The 27105-nt window shown below is 42.2% G+C and overlaps 1 protein-coding gene across 2 annotated transcripts in view; it reads right to left on the reverse strand.

The window, feature by feature from the left end:
- The window catches only part of FBXL2 (F-box and leucine rich repeat protein 2), a 51971-nt gene that overhangs the window by 18261 nt on the left and 6605 nt on the right, over positions 1 to 27105 (reverse strand). For both annotated transcript variants that reach the window (XM_084858026.1, XM_084858025.1), the window contains exons 2-9: positions 14946 to 15007; positions 10905 to 10959; positions 8006 to 8080; positions 3936 to 4030; positions 2356 to 2424; positions 2180 to 2275; positions 1538 to 1664; positions 1362 to 1436 (exon numbers count right to left, since the gene is read on the reverse strand). In XM_084858026.1, the coding sequence (XP_084714152.1) occupies positions 1362 to 1436; positions 1538 to 1664; positions 2180 to 2275; positions 2356 to 2424; positions 3936 to 4030; positions 8006 to 8080; positions 10905 to 10959; positions 14946 to 15007 (654 nt within the window). The remainder of the gene's footprint in view (positions 1 to 1361; positions 1437 to 1537; positions 1665 to 2179; positions 2276 to 2355; positions 2425 to 3935; positions 4031 to 8005; positions 8081 to 10904; positions 10960 to 14945; positions 15008 to 27105) is intronic.

Below are 27105 nucleotides of genomic sequence, written 5' to 3' on the forward strand. Positions count from 1 at the left end.
TTGATAGGCCTTGACCATGTAGCCTGGAGTTATCAACAAAAGAGTCAAAGTTGGACTCTCTATGGGTGTGGTTTTGTTTAGGCCTTTCAAGAATGTATCCCTTGATTGCCTGATGGGGTCATTCCAGGAATAATTCCCATTCCTCGTCCAGGGTTGGAATCCTGTGTATGGATTACCTGGGTTCGATATGCCAGGAATCCCAAGTCCATTCCCTTGTGTTCAGAACCATGGAGATGGCAATGGGGAAACCACGTTGATGAGGATCTCAGTCATAGTAGTAGTGTTTAGCTTTGGACTGTTCTGGAATTACATAGAACCTATAGCTACTGACCATCAGCTATATGATTTGTGAAGAGTATAACCATTAAGCTTTTGCCATGGGATTTCCTGCAATAAAGAAATCTCACTGATTTGGGTGTCCAGTGCCAGATTGCCTAAGCGTGTGCACTGGGGGGATCAGAAAACCTGACAGCCACCCAAAAGGCTACTCCCAAGGGTCTGGGGACACGTTGGAATGGCATGGGATAGGCTTGGGGGCAGGGGGGCTGCTGCGAGAAGAGAATTGGCCAAAAACGGACAGGGGTACCTTGTGCGAGTGGAGCAAATTTATTATCTTTGAACACTCATGGGTTGGATCTGAACAGCTGCTTGTATGAGAGGAAAGAACTTCCATTTGGGGCAAGGCAGGCAGGTGGGCAAGTGATGATCACCTCAGGCCTCTATTCCAGCTGGACTGTTCCTCCCTCCCCCAACAAGACTTTCTACTACCAACTGCCCTGTAGGATGGATCCTTATGAGTTATTGTTAAATATTGTTTTATAATTGTTTTTATTAATGTATTGTTATTTTATTTGTAACTTGTCCTTGCAGGACTTTATCCTGACAGATGGGATATAAATAATTGTAACAAAGGAATACACCAATTCTTCCCTACAGCTGCAGTTCCCCTGTTGCATCCCAAACTTTTTCTAAGGGTCCTCCAATCCTCAGGAATAGCTGCAGTGGGAAAACCCCATTCTACAAGCTGAAACTTTCTTACAGTTCTTAGGATCCTATTAAATGAAAATTAACAGTACAATCCTATGCATGTTTACTCAGGAACAAGTCTCACTGTATTCAGCAGACTTTATTCCAAGGTAAGCATGCACAGGACTGCAGTCTAAATGTGCAAAAGAATTTCTGCTAAAGAACCAGCTGGTTTTAAGCCTTTTTGCAGCATGCTCCATGTTGCACTTCTGAACTGTATTTTCAGCACTGTTTTTCCATATCAAAGTTTTTGTGCATAGTCAAATCTGTCATTTCCTACAAAAGAAGTACTTGGGATTTCAACTTCAAAGATGTTATTAAAGAGAAGTACTTACCATACATGACTGTAGGTTTAAAATAACAAGTTCATGGCAGTGAGTCTCAATATGGTGAAGTGCTTCATCTACTAGCTGTATAAATGAACAGAAAACAAATTAGCAGAAGTAGACATGGACACTGCAATAAATAAACTATATTTACAGTTCAGCTTGGTACCTAAGCTGGCTTGTACCTGTGTACATCCTCTGAGAAATAGTGCCTTTAGTCCATTACACCCTTTCACCAGTGTTTCAATACCATCTTTTGTAATTTGATCACACCAGGAAAGATTCAAGAATTCCAGATTTTGGCATCCCTCACTGTATAAATTAAGAAAAGAAAACATGAAGTTCCAATAGTTATAACAGTGGCAAATCCAAATTAAAATCGTCTTAACAAATATGGGGTTGACTCAAATGCCATGCTAGCAGAAATCCACTAGTGTCACAAAACTCCCTCACTCCCTCTCCTCCACCCGGTAGTCCTCCACACTGCACTAAAATCTGCTCCGCAGAGTTTCCCAGCCCTCTGGAGCAGATTTTGAGAGTGCACAGGGGGCTGTATGGGGAAGGGGGAACTGTTTCCCCTCCCGTTCCACTGAAGGAACTGCTTCTGTCAGTGGAACAACAGTGTGGGATCCAACCATTAGAAGTAACTACCACCCCTTACCAAAAATACTTAAGAAGACCACATGCACCCATAATTATTTAAACAACAGCAATACTAGGAATAGCCAGCACTAGTCAATATGAAGATATAAACTCAATCACTTTTGCTTATGTTGAAAACACACAGACGCACGCGCGCGCGCGCGCACACACACACACAATTTTACCTTAGACTCCTCAAAGAGATGTTTGTGATGGAAATACAAGATGTCAGATCCAGATGTTTTAGCCTAGGGCAGAATTTGCTAAGGCTGTAACACGTGCTGTGAAAAAAGACAGGCACTAAAAAGTATTCAGTTCAATTTTAAAAATACAGTGGTTACATCAAATACCACCCACTTACCTATCAGTAATTTTTGTGCACCCATTAAGGTTCAAATGCTCAATATTTCTACAGTTCTGTGCAAATGTTCTGTAAAAGCAATAAAATCAAATAGCCCAATTAAGTAAAACACATTTTTATTTAGCTATACATTCCCCCCACAGGCATTTCTATTTAGCATTTCACAGAATATCATCGCACACTTGGCTGTCCTTGAAAGGTAACTCAGGTTCTGTTACAGCCTTTACACTGATTCTTAAAATCTATTTTCTGATTTGCAGCTTATCAATATCATGTCCATTCCTTTAATTACTATGAAATCGTGTGAAGGAGTCTGTGCGCTTCTGTTCTCCCCAAATTCCCCAAGCAATCAAAGTAAGTTAGGGCACAATCCTATGGATGCTAGACAGCAGCTAGACCGCCATAGGATTGGTCGGTCCCCTGAGAACTGCCTTCCCCCCTCCCCTGCCACCTCGTAGGCAGCGTGGATCATCCCTGCGCTCCGTGCTCAGAGGAGCAGCGCGGAGCAGGGGAAAGGGGGCATTCCTGGGGGCAGGGTGTTCGGAAGTGCCAGTACGACGCTTCCGATGTGCCATCCAGCCTCCCCAGCCTCCAAGGTCCCATGGCTAGACAGCCGAAATCGGCCATCTTGCCATGAATGCAGGGTGGCTGGAGTGCGGAGGAGCCGATCCCCTCGGCACTCCTCTGCCCTGCATCGGATAGGCAGCCGCCTCTGAGTTCAGAGGTGGCTGTCTATCCCCATAGGATTGTGCCCTTCATTATGATAAGAAGTTCCAATATACATTCAATGATTTACAGGCTGAACCGATGTTGAGCAGAAATAAATGGTCTTAAGTACACCTAATTCTTCATAGGATCAGGTTTTAAGGGTCTGATTCACAATGCTGTTGTCAGACAGCTCCAGAAGGTGGTATGTTGTTGGTCCCTGGTACCACCTGGACCCCGGGACAAAGGCATTCAGAAATAGCACAGTTCCACCATTGTGCTCTTTCCAGTGATGCTGCTGTAGTTGGAAGAACTGGTTTCAATAGCCTCCACCCAGGACCTGAAGACCTGTGGAATCTTATTCTACAACTATGGAGATTGTTGCAACAGGGTGGACCAAACACCTGGCCAGGAAACATCAGTAGCAGTTATGTGGCTGCATCAGCCTTTCTAATGCCTTCCTAATGTTTTGGATTTCAACTCCCATCAGCCCCAACCAGTATGACCAATGGTCAGGAATGCTGGGAGTTGTAGGTTGAAACATCTGGAGGACAGCAGGTTGGGGAAGGCTGGCCTAGATAATTCTGGTCAGTAATGGCAGACTCCCTTACTCCAGCTACTAGTCCACACTGGGCTTAGAGCAAAGCTGCACTGGCATTTTCATCAGTTCAGCTGCACTCATAGTCCAGAGTGGGTCAAATGTCAGGGGAAACCAATGTGTTCTGTTCAGACACATATTGCCACCTCTGCCCTTCCATCGTGGCTGCATTTCTATCATGTTAAGATTTTGAGAGAAACAGACTTTCACATATATAATGTGCATCATCCAATCAAGAACATGCACAAATATGCTAATATTTTTAAATGCTACTTACTTCAAAGAAGAGTCTCCAACCCCAAGACAGCCTCTCAGACTTAGTTGTCTCAGGAACCCACCACATCTTTTGGAAATATTTTCTAACACCCGGCCCTTAAACAGATGAAACAAATGTCAACGTCATATCTAATCAGATGGATTTCAAAAGGTCCATGCCGGGGAGTATAATGTCTAGAACAGACAAGAAAAACAAAAAAAATATTTTTGAAGACTATTCAAATTCTGTTTAAATTAATAGTCAGACTCCCATCCAGGATGCTGGAAAGAGCCACATGGGAATCAAGCAAAATAGCAACTTTTAGCTAGCACAGATTTCTTTAGAAATAAATAAAACTTGTGTGTGATTGCTACCGCCACATATGGTGGTAGGCTCCAATACTAGAAATGCTTTCCTAAGCTAAAGGAAACCCACTGCAAAGGAAGTACTTGCAGGGGAAATATAAACCACAAACTCTCCTCTTTGCCAATAGTGATATACTCTATTCTGGTTTCTATAGTCTTAAGAGTTTAGTTGCAGGATGTTACTTGTTATTGCAACATTACTGCATCATAGCAATCTGTTTACAATTTGTATATTGGAATTACAACTATATGTGCTAAATTGTAGCAATTAAGTTAGAGAATGCTTTCTGGCATATAACCCCCCTCACGACTTTTGAGGTCTGGCATTTATGTGGCATTGGATCCAGGATCTGCCTTCCGTTAACAGAAGGGGCCAGTTCACATGATTGCAGCGAAGGAAATAAGCCACAGTGGCTTATTTCCCCTGCCAACAGGTCCATTTCTGAACTTCAGCTCTAAGATGCCTATAATAATGATGACGTATGTTGAATTTAAATTATGCCCTAGTGAAATGCTAAGGCAAACTTTATTTTTGTTCCAACTTTCCCATGCACCACAGTTTGTTCCTGCTGCCCAGAAGATTGCAAAGTTGGGACCAAGCAGCTGTTCAATTATTTTGATAGAAAATCGTGCTATATATCTGTTGCAAACAAATGTTAAAATATTAACATGTATAAGCCCACTGTAGTATGTCACATGCCCAATTAGTTACGATTTACAGTCATTTCTGGGGCTAGAAGGAGTTATGCACAGCACACACAAACTTCCCATTCCTTAGTTTGCCCTGGTGCATTGCCTGCATGAGCATCCCAGGGGAAAGGAGAAAGAGGATTCTTTTGAGCCTTATAGACCTGGTGAAGGTAAGGTGGTTTCCATCGGAGAAGTCACTGGGCCAATTCACATGACACAACAGCCCATCATGGGTTAATTTACCCTCAAGGAGCTGCGGTGTTTGCAAGCTGCCATTATGAATATGTAACCGCTGACCAGGGGTTGCCGTCGCTTGTCATGTCATGTGAATCCTGCTGGCGGGAGTTATTTGAGGATTAAACAACCCCTGCATAACCCTAAAACAGACGATGGATTATACAAGGGTTGTTTAGCCCTTAAATAACCCCTACCAGCTGAGTTTGAATGACACAGCAAGCCACAGTTGAGGCTGCATATTCATAATAGCGGCCAGCACGAACCACAGCTCCTCGAGGATAAATTAACCCATAATGGGTTTTCATGTTATGTAAACCAGGTCAATCTGTTACAACATGCTCCAAGTGAATCTCTGCAGTAAGATCAGTAATGAGATCTTCCCATGTATAGCAATACACTTTCTAGTTCTGAGCATAATTTTTGAATTTTTGCTCCCCTTTGTCTGTTGTTCAGGCTTTTACTGAAAAATTATCAGAAAAACAAAAATAAGAAACAATGAGCCACCATCTGCAGTGGCATACTGTAAGAAATACAGAAAACAAATAGGAAACAAACTACACTGTGAAGCAGGTTTTTGTCCTTTTGGTGCTATCACTCTTTCTTACTCAAATACATTAACATAGCTACACCACCCTTAATTTTGCATTCCTAGAATTGTTGTGCGTGTTAACACTACGCTGAGTAAAAAAGTTTCCTTCCTTTTCAATTTGCACACTACATGTTACTGGGCACATATTAATGTGTTAATGAGTCTTACCCATCATAAAAATATTAAGCATTAAAATTCCATGTAATGAGAAATCTTACCCTTACCAGCAAGTTGAAGTCTTAGCACTGTGCATGAGGTGTCACCATAAGACATGCTTGGAAGTCACACTGAGCAAAAGACAGTGGATACAGAGAATATGCACTTTGTGTACCTTAAAAATAATCCAAACAGATGATTTTGGGTATTGTAGGAGTGCCGTGGAATTTCCCCCCAAAATTCTTGAGGTATGGTTTCTGTGTGTATTTAGTGGTATAGTAAATGGGCATGTTCCCTGCATTCACACGCACTACACCCATGCAGGGGAGGATCCCCCAAAGCTCAACAGAATCCTTTTCCTGCATCTCCCTGTGCACAGGTGTACATAGACTACTTACCAGGGAAGTCTGGGGAATGTGAAGTTTATGCATGCTTCCCATAGCCTCATCCAGCAATAGTTCCAAAGTATTTGTATACTTTGACCTCTGCTTGGAGCCAGAGCCAGCGTCAGCACCTGGTATCCTTGGGCAGTTGCCAAAGCTACAGTGCCCTGGCACAATACACTACCGATACCTGCCCTGGGCTTTTGTAAAGGTGGCTGGGCCTGGTAACTGCCCATTTTAATTTCCCAGAATGCCCTGGATCAAAGCTACATCATCGGCACTGTGAGAAATTAAAGTGGTGAGTGGCTCTCAGACACAGATCACAGTGCTGTTGCTGCCCACACCACCTGGTAAGCCCACTGGGGGGAGGCACCAACATGGGGGGGGGATTCTGCTAAAGACCCCCTCAGACCTGAAGCTCACCCTATTTGGAACTCATATAACATGACCAAGCAGACAGGAATGGCCAAAACCTTCCATTTGCCATAATGGCCCACAGCAGTGCCTGCCCAAATGTATGCAGTCTGGGAAGGGGGTGGAGACAAACTCTAGGGATCCTTCTGCATGCAGGCAGGGAAGGATCATGCCCTATGTGCCTATAATTTTTGCGATATGGTTTAAAACGTACATAAGCATATAATAATCTAGTGCGTCTCAACTGTCTCCTATAAGAATCTCTTGGAAGTACTGGATAACTTTTGTTAACGGGTCTGTTAAATTGAAAATTAATGGTTATGTGGCTGGCGCATACTATCTGCTTGCTTCCATTTGGCTCCTCCTGCCAGCAGGATTCCTGGCCTGTTGCTCTCATAACAAGATTGAATCTGAAGTGAAGAACAAACTGGCTTGTTTCAGATTCTGGCTTGTTAGAAGAAACCTAATGTTAACAAAACATGAATGGAGGTTTCCTGGTTTGTTTAGCCACTACCACTGGCGGGAGAACCCAAGCAGAAGCTATTGGGCAGCATGCATCAGTCCACTTGCACATTCTGATATGTCAGAGTTCTGGCTTACTCACCCAATCAGTGTGCAAATTTCTGTTAAGCTTTCATATTTTATATTGTTTTATGTTGTACTCTGTGGTTTTAATTTTTGTAAACTGCCCAGTGAGCTTCAGCTATTGGGCAGCATAGAACTGAAATAAATAAATAGATCTCAAATCTAATTTTGGTAAAGAAATAAAAGGTTGGTTCAATGGTTTGTAAACATCGCAGTGGGTACTTAGTTATAAAACCTATCTTCCAATAGATAGTTATAAAGAGACAAAAGGGAAATTGCTTTTTTATTTCAAATAGGTATTTATAGAGTTTGGAAATGAAAAATAGGTTCTGCCTGTAGATGCAACTCTCTATAGTCAACTTTTTGAGAAAGTTGTCTGACCAATGTGTATGTTCTGTGCACAGAATAATAATTCTTCATGATAATATCAGTCCAATAGTGCATATAACTTGTGATAAACTGAATGAATTCAATGATGTATTGGGCAAGAGGTCCAATGAAGTTTCAAATAGTTGCCTGCTACTCTTGAAATCTATTAACTAGTTTCAAATCCAAGATCAACCAATACTAGATATGGAACTAAATTTATATTACATCTGTCCTTCAAAGATTTAGTTTCACATTGTATGAATATTGTTTTTAATAATATCGAAGAACTCTAGTATTACTAACCTCTACATCTGTCTGAAAGTTAAAAAGGTCTATTCTTTGCCAGTTACTTCCATCCAAGGCCAAGATATTCCAGGACTAAAATACACAAAATCACAAACACGATATGCATTATATATACTTCGGATGTCTTATAAGAATTATCATAGCTTTTTCAATGCCTTCCTCTCAAAATGTATAATAAAGGCATACAGAATTGAGAAACCACTTTTTCCCATGCTACAGATTACTACACATCACATAAAAATGGCTTGATAATGTTATTGGGTGGAACTGGGTTCACACAACACGCTAACTCACCCAGTGTGGGTTGTTGTTGAACCGTAGGTTATTGTGTTGTCTGAACACAGTGTGTTTTCTGCAGGGTTGCTTATTAACTATGCAGTGTAGCTTATTAACCACCCTGAACAACCCAACAACAAGCCATGGGTTCTCAAGGTGGCATGTTCAAGAAAAATAAGCCACACTGCATGGTTAACAAGCCACCCTGCAGAAAACATGCTGCGTCCAGACAACATAACTCACCCTGCGGAAATAGCACTGCGTTCAGACAACACAATAACCCATTGTGGGTTAGTGTGTTGTGTGAACTCTGTCTCTATGTTTTAATATTTTAAGGTCCACATTCTTGAAAGGGGTGAGAGTGTTATTGTATGAGTGTACAGAAATTCCCTAACTGCATATACACTACGAAGAAAGATTCCTTACTTCGTGTGGTGTAGTGGTGAGGGGTGCAACTTCAAAACTCACCTTAGCTATGAACTTACTAGGAAGCCTTAAGCAAGTTACTATTCAATGGTACTCAAACTTGCCCCATCTGCAATAATCCTCAGGGGTATTAAACAGATAACAGCACAATCCTATACATATCTACTCAGACATAAGTCCCACTGACCTGGTTTACATGACACAATAAGCCGTGGTAGGTTATTACCATGCGTTGTTTCTGGGTAGCTTGTTGTCATGTCTGAACCAGGAGCAGTTTTTTCACTGCGGGTTGGTTTCCATGAACAAGTCACCCTGAGAACCCATGGCTTGTTGGTGGGTTGTTCTGGGGAGCTTGTTTTCAGAGTGGCTTTTTGTGACATTTGCACCCTGCAAGATGACTTAATTGTGGGTTGTCAGGAACAGCTATGGAGAGCCACCTAGCGAGAGCAGTATCTTTACCAATGCCCCTCACTCCCTGCTCTGCCTTGAAATTTTTGCATCTTTACCAATTCCCGTCACTGCTCTGTAACCCATTTGTATATCTGACAACTAACAGAGACCAGTGGAAGGAAATGACAAGAACAAGGTGAGAAGGACAGCCAAAAGCAGCTGGTGACCACAGGACAAGGAACTTTTTGGGTGGGTAAAACTATATCAGTAGTACCTAAAGCAGCCTTTAAAAAAAAGATGTTCCCTAGTAAGGCAATTACTGAAGTAGAGGATGAAATTGACAAGGACACTAACAAGAGGGTGCTATCATATGCTGGGCTAAACAGCTGACAGGTAGTCTTGCACTCCTACGCAAGACCCCGAATTTTCTTCAAGTTTTCAAACATTCATAAAGGCTCAGAAAATTATATGCATCTGGTGCTCTGATGGTGGGGGGGGTTCCCTAGTGAGCCAGCAACCCCAACAGAACAATTACAGAAAGGGTGCTGATGTAGGGGAAAAGGAAATGAGGATATCTGCTGTAAGGCACCTGGGATATTTGCCAAGAGAGAGCAGGAGAACTTAGGGGGAAACAACGCATGGCAAGCTGCAGTGTGCCCGATCGTCTGTTGAGAGTAACGTGGATTACTGAGCAAACAACCAGCCCACGGTGGCTTACCTTCAGGGTGGCTTAGCGTGATATGCAAACTCAGCCACCGAGTTCAACAGGGCTTAGTCCCAAGTAAGTGGGTATAGGACTGCAGCCTGAGATAATACTTTAAGTGCTGCATAAATGCTAAGCATGATTATTGTTCCCCCCACTCTCACATCACTATGTCTACATAAGTCAGCAGCACTAAGATGAAATATTAGAAATATGGCTTGCAAACATCTGACCATTAAATATAAAGGCCTTGTTCAGATGCAACAACACTAATTATGGTTTAGTCGGAATTATGCGAATGAGCCATAGGCATGTGAGCTCCCTTCTCCTCCAGTACAGCCACAAGGAGACTGGACATTTTTTGCTTTTATCTTTTAACTGCCAGTGTTATGTTTGAACTCAGACACACTGTGGCTAGTCTGAACTAAGGCTTAAGGCGGGGGTGGGGGGCAACCTTATCACCCCTGAGGGCTGCATGTGGTGTTGGCTAGGTGGCTGGGCTCACACTCTCTCCTTCTCCCTGCACACCCTCATCCCTAGTAAAGGTGGCATGGGGGGGAATGTGGTGAGGGGCGGTGGTGCCACTGAGTGCCCATACTGCTGGCTTTTGAGGGCAGCTCAACAGCCCACGCCTGGTTTAAGGAAACAAGCCAATTTCAAACTACAGTTTATGAAGTTGGTTTGTTTCCCTAATGATAGTTAAGAAAAAACAGAGTTTAGGGTTTGGATGTAATGCTAAACTATAGTTAATTGAAAACCAAACTGAAAACTCATGGTTGTAGGAGAGGAGAATGCATGAGTCCGAGGATCATTCTCATAATATTAAACCATAGTTAGCATTGGTTCTGAATCAGGCCATAGAATTGTAAGTATGAAACACTTATGAGCAAATATATAAGAAAAACTTGTGAAAAGTAGATGTCATGTGTTAGAAGATTTGACCCTTTTAATAGCAACGAGCTACTTGGCCTCTCTCTCTGCAAGTACTCTCAGTGTTCTGCTATACTCTGAGACTATGAAACTGAATCCAAAAACATTAAACACAATTATATTTGTTATTCATAGAACACATAATATTACAAAGGAAATGCTTAGCAGTACCTTAGAAACTTGTGCGCATCGACACAAAGTAATTATGTCCAAGAAGGAAAATATTCTATGAGAAAGGGAAAAATGTAAAGCTATGATTTTCAATAATCCAGTCTAACACAGTCCTGGAAACATATTAACTCAAGTTAGGAACATATGAATTGTTATATATGTTGGGTCAGATTATGGCTCAAAGCTAACTCTTTGAGAGCAACCAACCAACTGTTTTAAAGGCAGCTGAAGAACTTTGCTCACTTTCATCTTTCCATATACTGCTACACAGTGGAGTATATTACAGAAAGATGTGAAAAAAAACATGCAAGATACACACAGGATTGTATGGAATAAATCTGTGAGTACATTTCTAGTCGAAATCCTCTTTCAGACCTTTCCATTCCCATGCCTTTAAGGATAAGAAAATCTTTGAACAAGTCAGCATCCTTCTGCCCAGCTATGTTGTTCTGCTTGGTTTAGAGGGCCACCAAAGGTCCTGTTGCAAAACTTAGAGTAAGGCACACAGATGAGCAGCTTGGCTCTGCAGAGAAGCTTATGCTGGGCAAGAGTAATTAATTTGAGTGAGTCTGCAGGTTGGAAACATCCGATCCTGCAGTCCTCTCCCCGCAGTTAAGAATGCACTACCCTGTTGATTCTCTTCAACCTCTGTAATGGCCCTAGGAGTGTAACCAAGTCACCTGTAGTTTTAGAGGGGCCTAGAGATCCATAGTGCTCTCTTTAGGTGCATTATAAGTGCAATTCTCTTGCTAGTAGGCCTCTTGATTGGTGAGACAAGTCAAAGGTCGATATCGCCACCGCAGCACATTCCATGCTAACGAGCTACCGTTTAACTTATCAGAGCCTAGGATGTGCCTGAGAAGTGAGGCTCTGTTTAGGCTATGTTTACAGGTGTCTGTGCTGGGAAAGTTCTGATTGTTTTCCCTCTGAACAAGTGCTGTTAATCTATGCTGGGAAAGCTGCAGATTAACACTTGCTGCTGTCATGCTGCCTCACTGCTAACAGGTATGGTATAAAACCCCTTGTACCCCTTGGCTCTGGGTTCAGAGAAGATGTCTGATCCAACCATTGGGTACACCTGTGTGCTGTAAGTACTCAATAAAGTTTCCTTGTAAGCAAACCTGGATCTGGCTTATCATTATATCAGCACCTCCAATTGACCATGGTATCCTCCTGGAACAGCTCAGTGGGTTGGAAGGAGGCACTATATTATAGTGATTCAGGTCCTAGCTACAAAGTCACTTCCAGAGAGTAGCATTGGGAGACATAGTTCTTCCCCCACCTTTCAGCCTCACAATAACTGTGTGATGTAGGTGAGGCTAAGAGATAGTGACTGGCTCAAGATCACTCACTGAGCTTTACAACTGAGAGGAAATTTGAACCCAGGTCTCCACAGTCCTAATCCAACATTTTTAACCACTACACTGGCTCTCTATATAATTCTTTGCTAAAGAATATTTTTCTATTATTATGAATATATTAACATAATATATTAGTAATAATAACAACAACAATAATTTCATTTGTATATCATCCAATAGCCACAGCTCTCTGGGTGGTTCACAAGAATTACAAGTCACAAATACAGATAATAAAAACATTATATAAAATAATTAACATAAAATGTAACAACAATTTAAAACAGATAAAAGACAGTTACAGTAAGACACTGGATCTGCTAAAAACAACTGCCACAAATACCCCATCCCATGCCATCAAATGCCTGGGAATAGAAAACAGTCTTAACCTTGTACCTGAAAGATGACAGTGTCAGGTAGACCTCAGTGGGGTAGCATTCCATAATCGGGGACCACCACCAAGAAGGCCATCTCCCAAGCCTCCCTCAGAGGAGGCACTTGGAGGAAGGCCTCAGATATTGATCATAGTGTCCAGGTAGGTTCATGACAGGAGAGGCACTCCATCAGGTATTGCCGTCCTCAGCCATCTAAGGCTTTATAGGTTAAAATCAGCCCCTTGAATTGGGCTCAGAAACATACAGGAAGCCAGTGGAAGCAGCCCAAAGTTGCTGTCATATGCTTAGAGCTTCTGGTCCCGGCTATTAAGCCGGCTGCCGTATTTTGCACAAACTGCAGCTTCTGAACAGTCTTCAAGGGCAGCCCCACATAGAGCACATTGCGGTAATCTAACCTGGAGGTTACCAGAACAAAGACTGCTGAAGCCAGATTATCCCTGTTCAGATAGGATGTAGCTGGGACACTGGCTGAAGCCTGTAGAAAGCACTCCATGCCACTGAGGCCACCAGAGCCTCAAGTGACAAAGACAGCTCAAGATGAACCCCCAAGCTACAAACCTGTTCCTTCAGGGGGAGTGCAACTGCATCGAGAACAGGATGAACACTCTCTATTCAGTCACAAGAATCACCCACTAATAGCATCACAATCTTGTCTGGATTGCGCTTCAGTTTATTAGCCCTCATCAAGTCCATTGTCGTAGCCAGACACTGATCTAGCACATTCCCAGCCTCATCTGATGAAGATGCGATGGCAGTGCACTCCAAAACTCTAGCAGACCCTACTCAATGGTTTCATGTAGTTGTTAAATAGTATGGGGGATAAAGCCAACGTCTAAGGAACCCCACGCTGGAGAATCCATGGAACCAAGCAATATTCCCTAAGCACCACCTTCTGGAGCCAACCATCCAAGTAGGAGTGGAACCAATGCAATGCAGTACCCTCCACTCCCAGCTCAGACAGTTGCCCCAGAAGGATATCATACCGACTGGCACTGAAAGCCACTAAGAGATCAAGGAGAATCAACACAGTCACACCCTCCTGTCTCTCTCCTGACATAGCACATCATACAGGGCAACCGAGGCTGTTTCTGTGCCAAAACTCATACTGAACCCTGACTGCAATGGATCCAGATAATTGGTCTCATCAGAGAGCGTCTGGAGCTGGTTGGCAAACACCCACTCGAGAATCTTGCCCAGGCCACCAGCCTTGCTAAGATCTTCCAGTCCAGGGAAGATTTCTTCAGGAGTGGTCTCACCGCTTCTCTTTCAGGTGGCCCAGGACCACTCCCTCTCACAAGGAGGCATTAATCACTTTCCTGGCCCAACTGGCTATTCCCTCCCTTCCAGATTTTATAAGCCAAGAGGGGCAAGGATCCAATATGAAATTTACTTTTTTGTTCTATATCCTTAGCAGGGACATGGCTATCGTGGCTGTCATAATGAGCTCCTACTCATCCTAACACCACTGTTTGTGGGGCTAATAGCAATTTGGGGCCAAGTTAGAGCAGGAGTGGGCAACACCTGGCCCTGCCACCCCACACTGCCCTCCACACCCCTTTAAAAAAAAATGTTAAAGGAAAAAATGGTGTCTATATCACTGGAGTGCCAAAAAGGTCAAATTTAGCTTGTTTGCAAGCTAAATTTGGTCCTTTTAGGGATTCACAGCTGCATTTTCGTGTCATCCAGCAGACTGCAACCCAGGGGGAGAGGAGTCCAGGGAGCAAAAATAGCTCCGAGACCTTCCAAAGTTAACCACTCCTAATTTAGATCAAGAAATGTTATGAAGTACTAAATCCCCCTGCTTTTATGTCACTGATTCTCTGATCAGAATTTCTCTCCCTACCATGCAGCTACTTTAAAGATTAAAAGAGAGAAAAAGTCATAGCCAATCATAGATCTCCTGCATCATCAAGTCAGTTTCAGCTCTGAGAAGTCAGTTCTGTTAGTTCTTACATGTATTTGCTCATCAAGAAGTCCATCCCATTCCCATCTCACCACAGTATACATAAATATCATATATGTATCTACCAACTTTCTAAAGATTGGGTTTATCACAAATTGTTAAGTATAACAGATAATTCCTCTTTAGTATCAATGTGAAATCCATTGCTTTCTAGCTGTATTGATAATGCACTTAAAAAGTTATCCCCAAACTACATATTGACACATTTTACAACAAATGCCATTATAAATGGGCATATTTAACTATTCTCTCAAATGTAAAACCAAGAAAATTTATTCTAGCAGAACAATGAGATTGAAACTATAAACATGTTGTCTAGAATTACCTTAAGAGAAGTTCTTTAGGCAACTTTTTGTTAATAAGGGCTTCGTCATCATTTGAGAGTGCCTAAAAAAGAAACGAAAAGAAAGAAACCATACACAATTTTGAATGACAACTTTAGACAAACCATGTATTAGTTTAATGGGAAATCAAAAGGACAATTTCACGTAGGCTTAATTAAAATCAGAAAGAAAGTATTGCCATAAATCAACTTCCCCATTTTGAAATAAATTTCTGAACAATGATGCATACTGCTTTAAAGAATATTGGGTTGTACAAGAACTGTACACAGAAGGAAAACCGCACTGTTTCACAAATACTTCTGCAGGAGCACGTGAAAGAGTTCACACAGTGCTACAACAGGAAGGTTCTATAGCAGTTCTCATACTTCCATTTGTACAATAACTTGCATATCATCTTGCTCTAACAAAACATATTTGGACAACCTCCATAAGAAAATCCTAAAAAATGTATACTAGTTTATATTCGGGTCCCAATCTGACACACCCTTTCTCCCTTGCTCTGCATTTTCTGTCTTCCTTCACTGTATATTTCAGCAATTTAAGTATTACAGTTCATGGTAGGTAATCTTCTGCAGGACAAAAATCTATGCCTCTGTATGCTCTATCAACCTGGACACTTATATCTCTGAGCAACTCTAAAGGTCTCTCAGCACTTTTTCTACAAAACTCAACCTATTTCATCCCTCTACTTTCTCAGCCACACCTTCCAGGCACAAGTTGTTTCAGTGGTTATGGTCCTCCAAGTCACTGGCTTTGACCCATAAAGCTTCCAATTCAGCCTGGGTGGCATTTGCCATATAGGGTCCTCTGCTCTCCTCTATGTTCAAGTCCTATCTCCTCCATCCTAGTATCAGTCCTCTCAACCGCAGCCCTCAGCATGTCTCGGCCTTCTTGATGTCTCGGGATCACATTATCCAAGTTATGAACATTTTTTTAAATGAACAGAATGGCACTGAAAGATAATTTTAAATGTTGTTACAGTTACTACAACTTGTGAAGATAGAGGCGTTCTGCAATATGAATCTTCTGACATATTAAAAGTCTGTTTTTATAAAGCTAGGGGCCTTTTAAGAGCACTGCAGTGCAAAGTTTGGAGCTATTTCAATTTCACAAGGAGAGAAGAAAAACTGGCAAAAGCTTCTGCAGCAAGGCTTCTTCTTCCCCCCTCTCCCTAAGGGGAGATGTATGATGGCATACAGGAGAATCACAGACATGGAGAATGGTTGAGATGTGCTTGGAAAGATATTGGGCCTTCAGCATTTCAGAATGCTACCTGCATTTAGAGTACAGAATAATAGCATGAAAAAGCAATTCTAACCAGTGTTGAGGAAAACTATTGCGTATGTAACTGTAAAAAAAAAAAAAAGGCAATGCAAGCCCGGTTTTCCAAGTGGGTAACTAAAGCATAAAGGTTAACTAACTGCTGAAAAATCTTCAGAGAATGTGAGGCAGAAGAGAGAATTCTCTTCCAATTAGACTAGCTTTTCCCCAGTTTTATATCATTATGTGTGGTCATTTTAATGTTTCCCCCATCCTTTATATTTATTTAGTTTAGTTTAGTGTGTTTTTACCCCACTCTTCAGCCAAAAAAGGCTCTCAGAGTGGCTTACAAAGATGAATATTAAGACAGTCCCTGCCCTTGGGCATCTAAAAGACATGACACAAAAGGAAAACGGAGTGGGAGTGGGAGGAAGGAGGGGAAGGAAAGCAAATACACCAATGACCGATGTATAGGACCAGGTTGGTCTTGCCCCTGTGATGATGTTCATCCTGGGAGGGAGGAGATGCAGCCTCCCAGTGGCCCTCGGTTCTCTAGCCAATGGATGAGGCCAGAGTGTGCAGTCCCAAGGAACTGTCAGTTGGAGCTGCATATTCTTTCTAGCAGGGAGGGGTGGAGCGAGCTCCCTGCAGCTCCTCCTCTCTGGCTGATGTATAGGACCAGTTATACCATAGTTACACCATAGGAAGTATGTATTCTTATTCTTATTATTATATTTATTTATATCCCGCCTTTTCCCCAATACTGGGACTCAAGGCAGCCTTACAATGTTAAAACTTCTACAATTAGAACGTATGAACAGAAATATAAATACAACTGTACAAAAGTTAAAAATTTAATTAAGTCATCAATATTAAAATTGTAAAAATATTAAAATATTAAAAGACAACCACATTTTCACAGGTCCAGACTAGTTATCCCCAAAGGCCTGCTGGAACAAAAAAGTTTTTGCATGCCTACGAAAACATATCAAGGAGGGTGCCACTCTCGCCTCCCTGGGAAGGGAGTTCCAGAGCCTTGCGGCAGCCACCGAGAAGACCCTCTCCCGCGTTCCCACCAGGCGTGCCTGTGATGATGGCAGGATAGCGAGAAGGGCTTCCCCTGAAGATCTCAGGGCACGAGTAGGCTCATAGGGGAGAATGCGGTCTTTCAGATAACCTGGACCCGAGCCGTACAGGGCTTTATAGGACATAACCAGCGCTTTGAATTGTGCCCGGAAACAGACTGGGAGCCAGTGAAGTTGTTTTAAAAGGGGAGTTGTATGCTCCCTGTAACCAGCCCCAGTCAACAGTCTGGCCGCAGTTCTTTGAACCAGCTGAAGTTTCCGAATACTCTTCTGAGGCAGCCCCACGTAGAGTGCGTTACAGTAATCCAAACAGGATGTAACTAAGGCATGCGTCACTGTGGCCAAGTCAGACATCTCAAGGAACGGGCACAGCTGGTGCACTAGCTTTAACTGTGCAAATGCACTCTTGGCCACCGCTGAAACCTGGGCATCCAGGCTCAGGGCTGAATCCAGAAGTACACCCAAGCTGCGAACCTGTGTCTTCAGGGGGAATGTAACCCCATCTCGCACAAGCTGTATCCCTATTCCCTGATCTACTTTTCGACTGACCAGGAGCACCTCTGTTTTGTCTGGATTAAGCTTCAGTTTGTTTGCCCTCATCCAGTCCATTACTGCCAACAGACACCGGTTCAGCACCCCAACAGCTTCCTTGGAATTAGATGGAAAGGAAAAGGAGAGTTGGGTGTCATCAGCCTACTGGCGACACCAAACCCCAAAACTCCGGACAACCTCCCCAGTGGTTTCACGTATATGTTAAATAACATGGGGGACAAAACAGGACCCTGAGGGACTCCACAAGCCAATGGCCAGGGAGTTGAACAGGAGTCCCCTAGCACCGCCTTCTGGGTCCGCCCCTCCAAGATGGAATGGAGCCACTGTAAAACACTGCCTCCAAGTCCCATCCCAGCAAGGCGGCCCAGAAGGATACCATGGTCGATGGTATCGAAAGCCGCCGAGAGGTCCAAAAGAACCAACAGGGACACACTCTCCCTTTCTAGTTCCTGGCGTAGGTCATCCACCAAGGTGACCAAAGTTGTTTCTGTCCCATAACTGGGTCTGAAGCCAGATTGAAATGGATCTAGATAATCTGTCTCATCCAGGAATCTCTGGAGTTGGGAGGCCACCACACGCTCCAATATCTTGCCCAGAAATGGAATATTGGAGACTGGCCGATAATTATCCAATATAGTGGGGTTCAGGGAGGGCTTTTTTTAACAAAGGTCTCAGCACCGCCTCCTTCAAGCAGGCTGGAACTCTGCCTTGCCTAAGGGAGGCATTAACCACTCCCCTTACCCACTTGGCCAGTTCACCTCTGGCTGCTTTTATGAGCCAGGAAGGGCAAGGATCTAGAACACATATGGTGGCTCTCACCTCTCCAAGGATCCTGTCCACATCCTCAGGCTGTACAAATTGAAACGTATCCAACAACACTGGACAGGCAGGGGCCAAAGTTACATCCACTGGGTCTGTAGCAACTATAGCGTCCAAGTCAGAGCGGATCCGAGCGATTTTGTCTGCAAAGTGCTGAGCAAATTGTTCACAGCAGGCTGTTGAGGGGTTTAAATTATCCTCTTGCGGGCTAGCATATAAAAGACCCCTAACCACTCAAAACAGCTCCACTGGACAGCTCTTTGCAGACGTAATAGTGGCAGAAAAAATATTTCTTTGCTGCCCATATTGCCACAGAGTAGGCCTTCAAATAGGCTCTAGCCCGTGTTCAATCGGATTCACTCCGAGTTTTCTGCCAACGTCGCTCCAGTCGTCTTCTCACTCCTTTCATCACTGCCAGCTCCCTAGAAAACCAGGGTGCTGGTGTGGCTCCACTTCGAGAGAGAGAACTCAGGAGCGATTGTGTCCACGGCCCTGGTCATTTCTCCATTCCAGAGATCGGCCACGGCTTCGACAGAATCGCCTGCCGAGGCAACAGAATCCCCAAGAGCCGTCAGGAAACTATTTGGATCCATTTGCCTCCTGGGGCAGACCATCTTAATCAGCCCTCCACCCCTGCAGAGATTCCGAGCGCCAGCAAGTATAAACCAAGTCTAAAGCAAGTTCTTATTTGCAGCAGTTAAAGGCACAGGTCTTATGACTAAGTGAGATATATTGCTATGATGCTTTGAAAATGTTCCAGAACATGAACATATGGCAGGGAAGCTAATTTTAATGTCAAAAGGGGTGCACAAGTAAGGGGAGCTGAACTCTCTCTCCTCCCCAGCCTTGCCTCCTCACAATCTGTTGCATCATTCGGTTTTCTCCCTAGTCATACTCACTTCTGCCATAGGAGCCAGGCTGGGGGGAACACATACACAAGTTACTCCAAACTAATTTGTATATATGTATTAGTTCCTTATGCTTAAGGCCAAGGTAGTTGTGATGGCAGCAAGACACATTTGTTTGTTCATGCATCTACTCCACTCACATCAAACAGTAGTACAGATCTAATTTTAATATTGGAAGGGTCATATGGGTGAGAGGAGCTAAACCCATGGTCCATTACTCCAAGCATTTTCCTCCCATATCTGGAGCCAGGCTCAGAGTGCAGTGGTTGGGGCAACAGACTCAGGGAGGGGGAGGGTACATCTTCACTTGTGCACCCTCCTTTCTGATGTTAAAATTAGAGCCACTCATCCACCTCCCACTTTATACATGAATGAGGCAAACATGTGAACAAATGTAGTTGCCACTGTCACATCTAGTTTGGCTGTTGGAGCACACAGTTTTCTAATGTAAGGCAAAACTGTGAACATTTAAAACATTTACTTATACCCTATCTGCAGGGGGGTGGAAAGAGCTATGTACAACATAATATTTACAGAATGTGCTTTATAAGTCATTATTCTAAGTCAAAACCACATCAAACCCACCCATGAAGGACTAACTGTTCATCTTTAGAGAGGTCAAGTACTTTTTTTCTAAACTCCCAAAAACTTGATTGTAGATGGCACAGGGTGAGGACCGCCTACTTTGCACTGTTTGGGCTACAGGAGGAAAAAAAAGTTCTAGTAGGCAGATCCTTGTCTTGGTCACAAAAGGCAGGTACACTGCACATAGGGGAATGAAGCAGACTAAGGGTGCTTCCAGATGGAGGGCTCCTAATGGTTGCAATCCCAAGGCATTTTCTGTGTTAAGAGAAAAGGCACAAGGAGATGTAAGAAAACACAGGAGGGTCATGAGTAAAAAGTGACAACATTTGGACCCCCATAAACTTTTGTTAATAAGGCAGGGAAATGACGATATAAAAGCCTCGTCTGGAAGTACCCAAGACATCATAGTGGGGAAGCGAGGATTATCCCAAAGCAAACTCTCCAGACCAGTATTAGGGAAAGTGAGATGAGTACCTCCCTGGGGACCAATAGTCTGGTTATCCTCTAAGATTTAATCATGGCTTGAGTGGCACAATACACCAGAAGCTTTTAGACACTGATCAGAATTTTGGAGCCAGGGTAGGGGTCAACCAACTGACTATAGGTCTTTCCTTTGAATAAGCTACATGCACTGGGATATTTTGAGCAGTACGGTCATTTCTTGTTGTGAAGCTGAATGTTAATAAAGTTGTATTTCCTATTTCACTCCATATCCACTTCATGTCTTCATTCCAATGAAGGAACAAACAAACTTGTCACAAATGATGCAGATGTCTCTAAACTACTGTTTTCCCCCAAGTAGAAAAAAATACAGGTACCTGCATTCCCCCTCCTGGGTAGACAGCAGTTTGGGATGTGTGATTTAGATGGGGAATATGGTGCGGATGGAAAAAACAGTTAAAAAACAACTATTAGCAGATGCAGTCACATATCTCCTTTGTAACGTGATGGCTCCTTCACTTGTGCACCAGCAGATGCATGCAACAATCCTCTAATCTGCCTATAATAAGTTCCAAGTACTTGTCAATCATTCCAGTGCCTTTGCACGCATTGGCCAGATCACTGGAAGACAGGAGCAATTTTACCTTCCATGAAGAAATTGGGTAGAATATTGCCAGGACATTATATTTTATCTCCTTCAGTAAAAGGACTAGATAACGTTTTTTAAAAGCTGAAAATTCAGGCAAGAAGCCTGGAATATCCCAAAGGAGGCATACACCCGCAGGTCTCTCCTCCCCCAACCCATGACTATAACTGCAAATCAATAAGTCTTTATGCCTCTTGATTGCACCTGTACAGTCAGTTCTAAAAAGAAAAGCTATCCAGAATTGTGTAATGCTTCTAGGTTCCAGAAAGGAACAGTTACTGCTGGAAAGGAATGCATACATTCCTTGTGGATAGGAAACGAACCCTTGGACTTTAACTGTTCTAAAGCCAAACTACACAGAAATGCATGTAACAGCAGCCTAGCAAACTTTTTGGCTGTTTTTTTAAACAAGCACCTGAAACCTCACAGAAGAAAAGCTGGGGGTGGGGGTGGGGTGCACCTGAAGCAAGAAAAATGGAAAAGGGTATGCACCCAACATGCTGCCTCTGTTAAGATCCCCTTCGAAAGCAGCTTTTCATAGAAGAAATGCTGTAGAACTACTGATACATGCATTTAGATATAGCATGCTTCTATAGCAAAGTTTCACAAATAAACTCGCTCATAGGGTGAACAGTTAGTCTTTGATAAGTTCTATAAGCGTAGTAGCTACTTTTCATCACGAAAGGTGCACATAGAGCAGATTGCAACAGACATGACAGCAATGCCATATAAAACAGAAGTGAAGACACCCCTCACCAGCTTTTCTACCTGAAGTAGCTTTTTCTCCAAACTTTTCTCCTCATGAAGGAGATTTTTAGTCATGGCTAAGTAGTAGCTTTAGAAGATCAATTTTAAGGGGAAAGGGGGGGCAATTCCCTCTTCGCACCCATCCTGCATTTTAAAATTGCCCCATGCTGTTCCTTCATAGGGATTTGACAGCAGAGTGACTCTACACTCAGCTCTACTGCTGTCACGTTTAGTTTGGCTCTCAGGTGTAGTGATCACAATCAGTATGGCTCCACTGCATATTTCCTACTAGAACAATGTTTTATTTGCTTACATTGTTGAGTAATACTTAGTCAATGTCCTGGAACATTTCTGGATGGAAGGGGAAAGCTAAAGATAATGGGCCTGGGGATTTTCTTTTTGATGTAATAAATGTTGCAGGAAACTTGGACAAATCAGGAAATTTTCTTGAATGGTTTCACTGCTTTTTCTGTACCAGCTGCCTCTAGCCAGTCTCGAGGACACTTGAGTGCTGGCCTTTGTTGCTTGGTTTCTACCTCACTCCAGGTTGAGATTATAACTTTACCCACCCTTGGCCCATGCAATATTAAAAATAGTATTTCTCAGTTGCTCACTTTTAATGTATACCTTCCATCTCAGAGTAGAAAAGTAGAAATACTGGCCCAGTGGGAAAGTGTAATGCAGTACATGATAAAACTGGAATCTCAATATCCTCCTGCTGAAGTTCTTTTGGTCGAAGACTTTAACACAAGAATAGGGAAGGACAGCTCCTCTTTGATACACTCTAAATTTTGTAATTTTAATGACTCCATTGGGGGTCTTCTTCCCTTTACAAGGTCCTCTAGTCATTGCCTATGTTCTTATTGCATCCCAGTGGAAATGTCGAATTTTTGAATTTTTTTGTAGGAAGTGGTCATCCCCCATTAATTACGAGAATTAACTATTTTATAAAATCCCAGCCCCTTCCCTCTCTTCCTATGTTAGCTACAGATTTTTCCTGTCATAATTTTTCCTGTCATAAACAAGTAAGATGGATAAAAATCATAGACAAAAAGACTATAGAAATTCTTAATTGTCCTAGTTTTAACACCTAAAGTGAACAGATACCCAACACTAAATGTACTGATGACGCCTTACATTCTTATGGTAACCTCATTCAGATAATTCAAATGGCCCTGGAACAACAGACCAATAGAGTTAAACAGGAAAGATTAAAACCTTGGTATGACAAAGAACGTTGACATCTGAAAAATCAGATTTGTTCCCTCTGTTTTTATTGTAACAATAAATTAAACAATCTCGCCACTGAGTGTTATGAGTCAAAAAAGAAATATAAAAATGTTATTGCTAACAAGAAAAGGGTGGCACAAAGGGAAAAATGGGAACTATTGATAGATGCTTCACTAACAAGTAAAAATAAATGCTGTTGGACCATAGTTACAGGTGCTATCAAAAGTAGGACAGGCTCACCTGACTATTTAATTCCAATCCAGGTATGGGTAGCCTATTCTTCTAGCTTTTTCTATGATCCCTCACTTTCCTCATCTGTCTTACAAACCACTCATCTTTAGATTCCCAATTGGCCTCCAATGAGCACAAATGAAAACAAAAATCTTATCAGGCAACTTATAGTGGGGAAATCTCCAGGCCCAGATTCCATACCACCTGAACTGCTGGAAGTACACGTAAAGTGGCGGGCCTCTCCTTTGGCAACACATTTTGCTCTTATTAATCCGACTGGGAGGTTCCCTAAAGCATGGACTAAGGCAATCATAGTTCCTATTTTTAAAAAGGGAGACCCAAAGGTTCCAGCGAATTATCGTCCAATAAGCCTTTTGTCCATTACAGGGAAACTATATACAAGGCATTTGTCTGAAAAATTGCTAACCTGGATGGAGGATCAGGGCATCTTGGGACATGAACAAATTGGATTTTGTTCTAATAAATCCACATTGGATCATTGTATTGTGCTAGCTCATTTAGTAGAGAAATACATTAAACCAAGCAGGGGGAAAATCTTTGCAGCATTTATTGACCTGAAAGGGGCTTTTGACTCTGCCTAAAGAAATTATGTGATAAACTAGGAAAAACGTCTATGTATAGAAGATTGTTGTTCCTTATTCATAATCTGTATACCTAAACAAGTCTTCAAGTCCATTGTGGTCAATAGGGCCAATTGACAAATGAGATCATGACAAACAAGGGTTGTATTTTGGCCCCATTTTTATTCAATTTAGTCCTAAATAACTTAGCCCTATCATTGTTGCTGGTAGGACACCCGCCCAAACTGGGTTTAAGGCAGATCTTATTGTTGCTATATGCAGATAATGCTGTGATATTATCTCTAACCCAACTGAGTCTGAAACGACTATTACAGAGTATTGTGATAAAAACTCACTGATTATAAATTTTGTAAAATCTAAAATTATGGTTTTCTCTAAGTCATGGAAAGGTTTCGCTGGACATTAAAGGGGAATACAGGTTAAAGAATCTAAGTACCTAGGGTTTTATTCCCAATATAACCTTAAGTGGAACTTACAACGCAAAAATGCACTCAGTTCTGCATACTGTAGTGCATCTGCTGTTGTTCTTTTTTATTACACTCAAGGTGGTCATAGTATTCCCCCAGCCCTCAGAGTATTCAGAGCTAAGTCACTGAATCAGTTATTATATGGTATCCCTGTATGGATCGAGATGACGCATTCTGCTCTGGAAAAAGCCCAAGCGTTTTTATTGCATCATATTTTGGGAGTACCTAATTGTGTAGGATATGCAGCCATGTGTTTGGAAACAGGTGTGGGATTTGTCAAAACCAGAGCATGGGCCCAGGCACTAAAATTCTGGTTACGTCTACATTTTTCTTCACCAGCATCTAGTTTTGTATATTTTACGCTAAGAGACTCACATTATAGCAAATGGTCCCATATAATTTTACATAAAATTAGCTCAATTGGTGCTTCGTTTGAATCCCTTCTAATGCTTGAGCAACAATAAGCCTCCAAACTTCTGATCCAGAGAATATATGATATTGAAAGAGGTTCTGTACTCTCTGGCTGATAGAACTTGTTCTCCAATGGCCCATGGGATTCTGCCCAGTTATGGTATCTCACCTTATTTGACATATCTTAGGAATATATGAGCTCGCAGAGCATTTATACTCACAAGACTTAATGCTCTACCAACAGTAGTGCTCCAGGGTAGGTTTCTGAAAATTCCACTTCAGAACAGATTGTGTCCATGCAGAGCAGGGGTCCCTGAAACTTTGACACAAATACTTCTATATTATAATTTTTACTCTAATTTGAGACACTGAATAATTTCTCCTCTTCTGACCAAATTCCCAGGCCACCCAGATGAAAGATTGGGAATCAACTGTTTCTCAGATAAAATCACACATGTCACAAAGTAGGTGGCTAATTTCTTTCTAATCACCATGCGAACAAGAGCCAAGTTGTTTGATTGTATTAGTTAAATGGAAGAAATTGTAGCCTGTGTCCAGATATTTGTATACTTTTCTGTGTATTTTAACATGAACAGGTCTAAATGACCATATAAAGAGTATTTGATTTGATGATTACTTAGCCATAGATTTGAATAAGCAAAGATGTTATGAGCTTTTTCACAAGCTACAGCTACACAATGTCAAAACCAAGACTGTTACTGGGTGTATACTCGAAAGGAAGCAGCAACCAATTCTGGCTTCCCGATTAATATACATTTATAAAGAATCATACAGGTACATCTCACTCCTCAGTGGGAAAGATTTCCAGGATGGTTTACAACAAGATGATAAAAACTAAACATAGACAACCAATAGTGAATGGCAGCACTAAAACAATTTTATCAAGAGTTTAAAAGGCTGGGAAAACAAAAAAAAAAAAGGTATTTGCCTGATACAAAAAAACACAACAAAGTGCCAGGTGAGCCTCCTTGGGGAGGTTGTTCCAAAAGGAGTACCACAGCCAAGAAGGCCTTCTCCTCTGTCTCGATCTGCTTTACTTTGCATAGCAGAGTTACCAAAGTTCTCCTTCAAGTACCCAGGTACCAAGCCATGTAGATCTTAAAAAAAAAAAAAAAAGGGTAAGCACTAGCAGTTTGAATAGTGCTCAGAAGCAGACTGAGAGTCAGTGAAGCTATTAAAGCATTGGTGAGATATATTTTCACAGATTGCTAAACTGCTAACTAGAAACAGTTTCCAAATAGTTTTCAAAGGATGTCCCATGCACTGCACTAATCTAACCTAGATATTAACAGAGAATGGTTAAGATAACCCTATGTATATTATCTGCTTATTCCCAGGCTACAATACTTGAAATTTATCCAAACAACACCAAACAGCTTTCTAGACATATCCATAGACTGAACTATTGTAACAATGCTATCCAAGTTGCAGCAAATGCAAATTATTTTATCCTCAAAATATTTGAGGATAAAAATATCACAGTGGTGCTCCAAATGTCAGTAGTACTCCAAATGTACTCCAAAGGGAATGCTGATCAAATTTGCAGATGACACAAAATTGGGCGGGATAGCTAATACCTTGGAACACAAAAACAAAATTCAAAGTGATTTTGATAGGCTGGAGCATTGGGCTGAAAACAACAGAATGAAATTTAACAGGGATAAATGCCAAGTTCTGCACCTAGGAAAAAGAAACCAAATGCACAGTTACAAGATGGGAGACACTTGGCTCAACAATACCACAAACGAGAAGGATCTTGGAATTGTTGTAGATCGCAAGCTGAATATCAGCCAACAGTTCTGGGCACCACACATTAAGAGGGATGCAGACAAACTGGAGAGAGTTCAGAGGAGGGCAACAAAGATGACCGGGGGCCTGGAAACGAAGCCCTATGAGGAGAGACTGAAAGAACTGGGCATGTTTAGCCTTGAGAAGAGAAGACTGAGGGGAGATATGATAGCGCTCTTCAAGTACTTGAAAGGCTGTCACAGAGAGGAAGGCCAGGATCTCTTCTCGATCACCCCAGAGTGCAGGCCACGGAATAATGGGCTCAAGTTACAGGAAGCCAAATTCCGGCTGAACACCAGGAAAAACTTCCTGACTGTTAGAGCAATACAACAATGGAACCAATTACCT

This window comes from Heloderma suspectum, chromosome 5 (genome assembly GCF_057233095.1).
Source record: "Heloderma suspectum isolate Gila_16-S chromosome 5, 16-S_ref, whole genome shotgun sequence".
Classification (NCBI taxonomy): Eukaryota; Metazoa; Chordata; class Lepidosauria; order Squamata; family Helodermatidae; genus Heloderma; species Heloderma suspectum.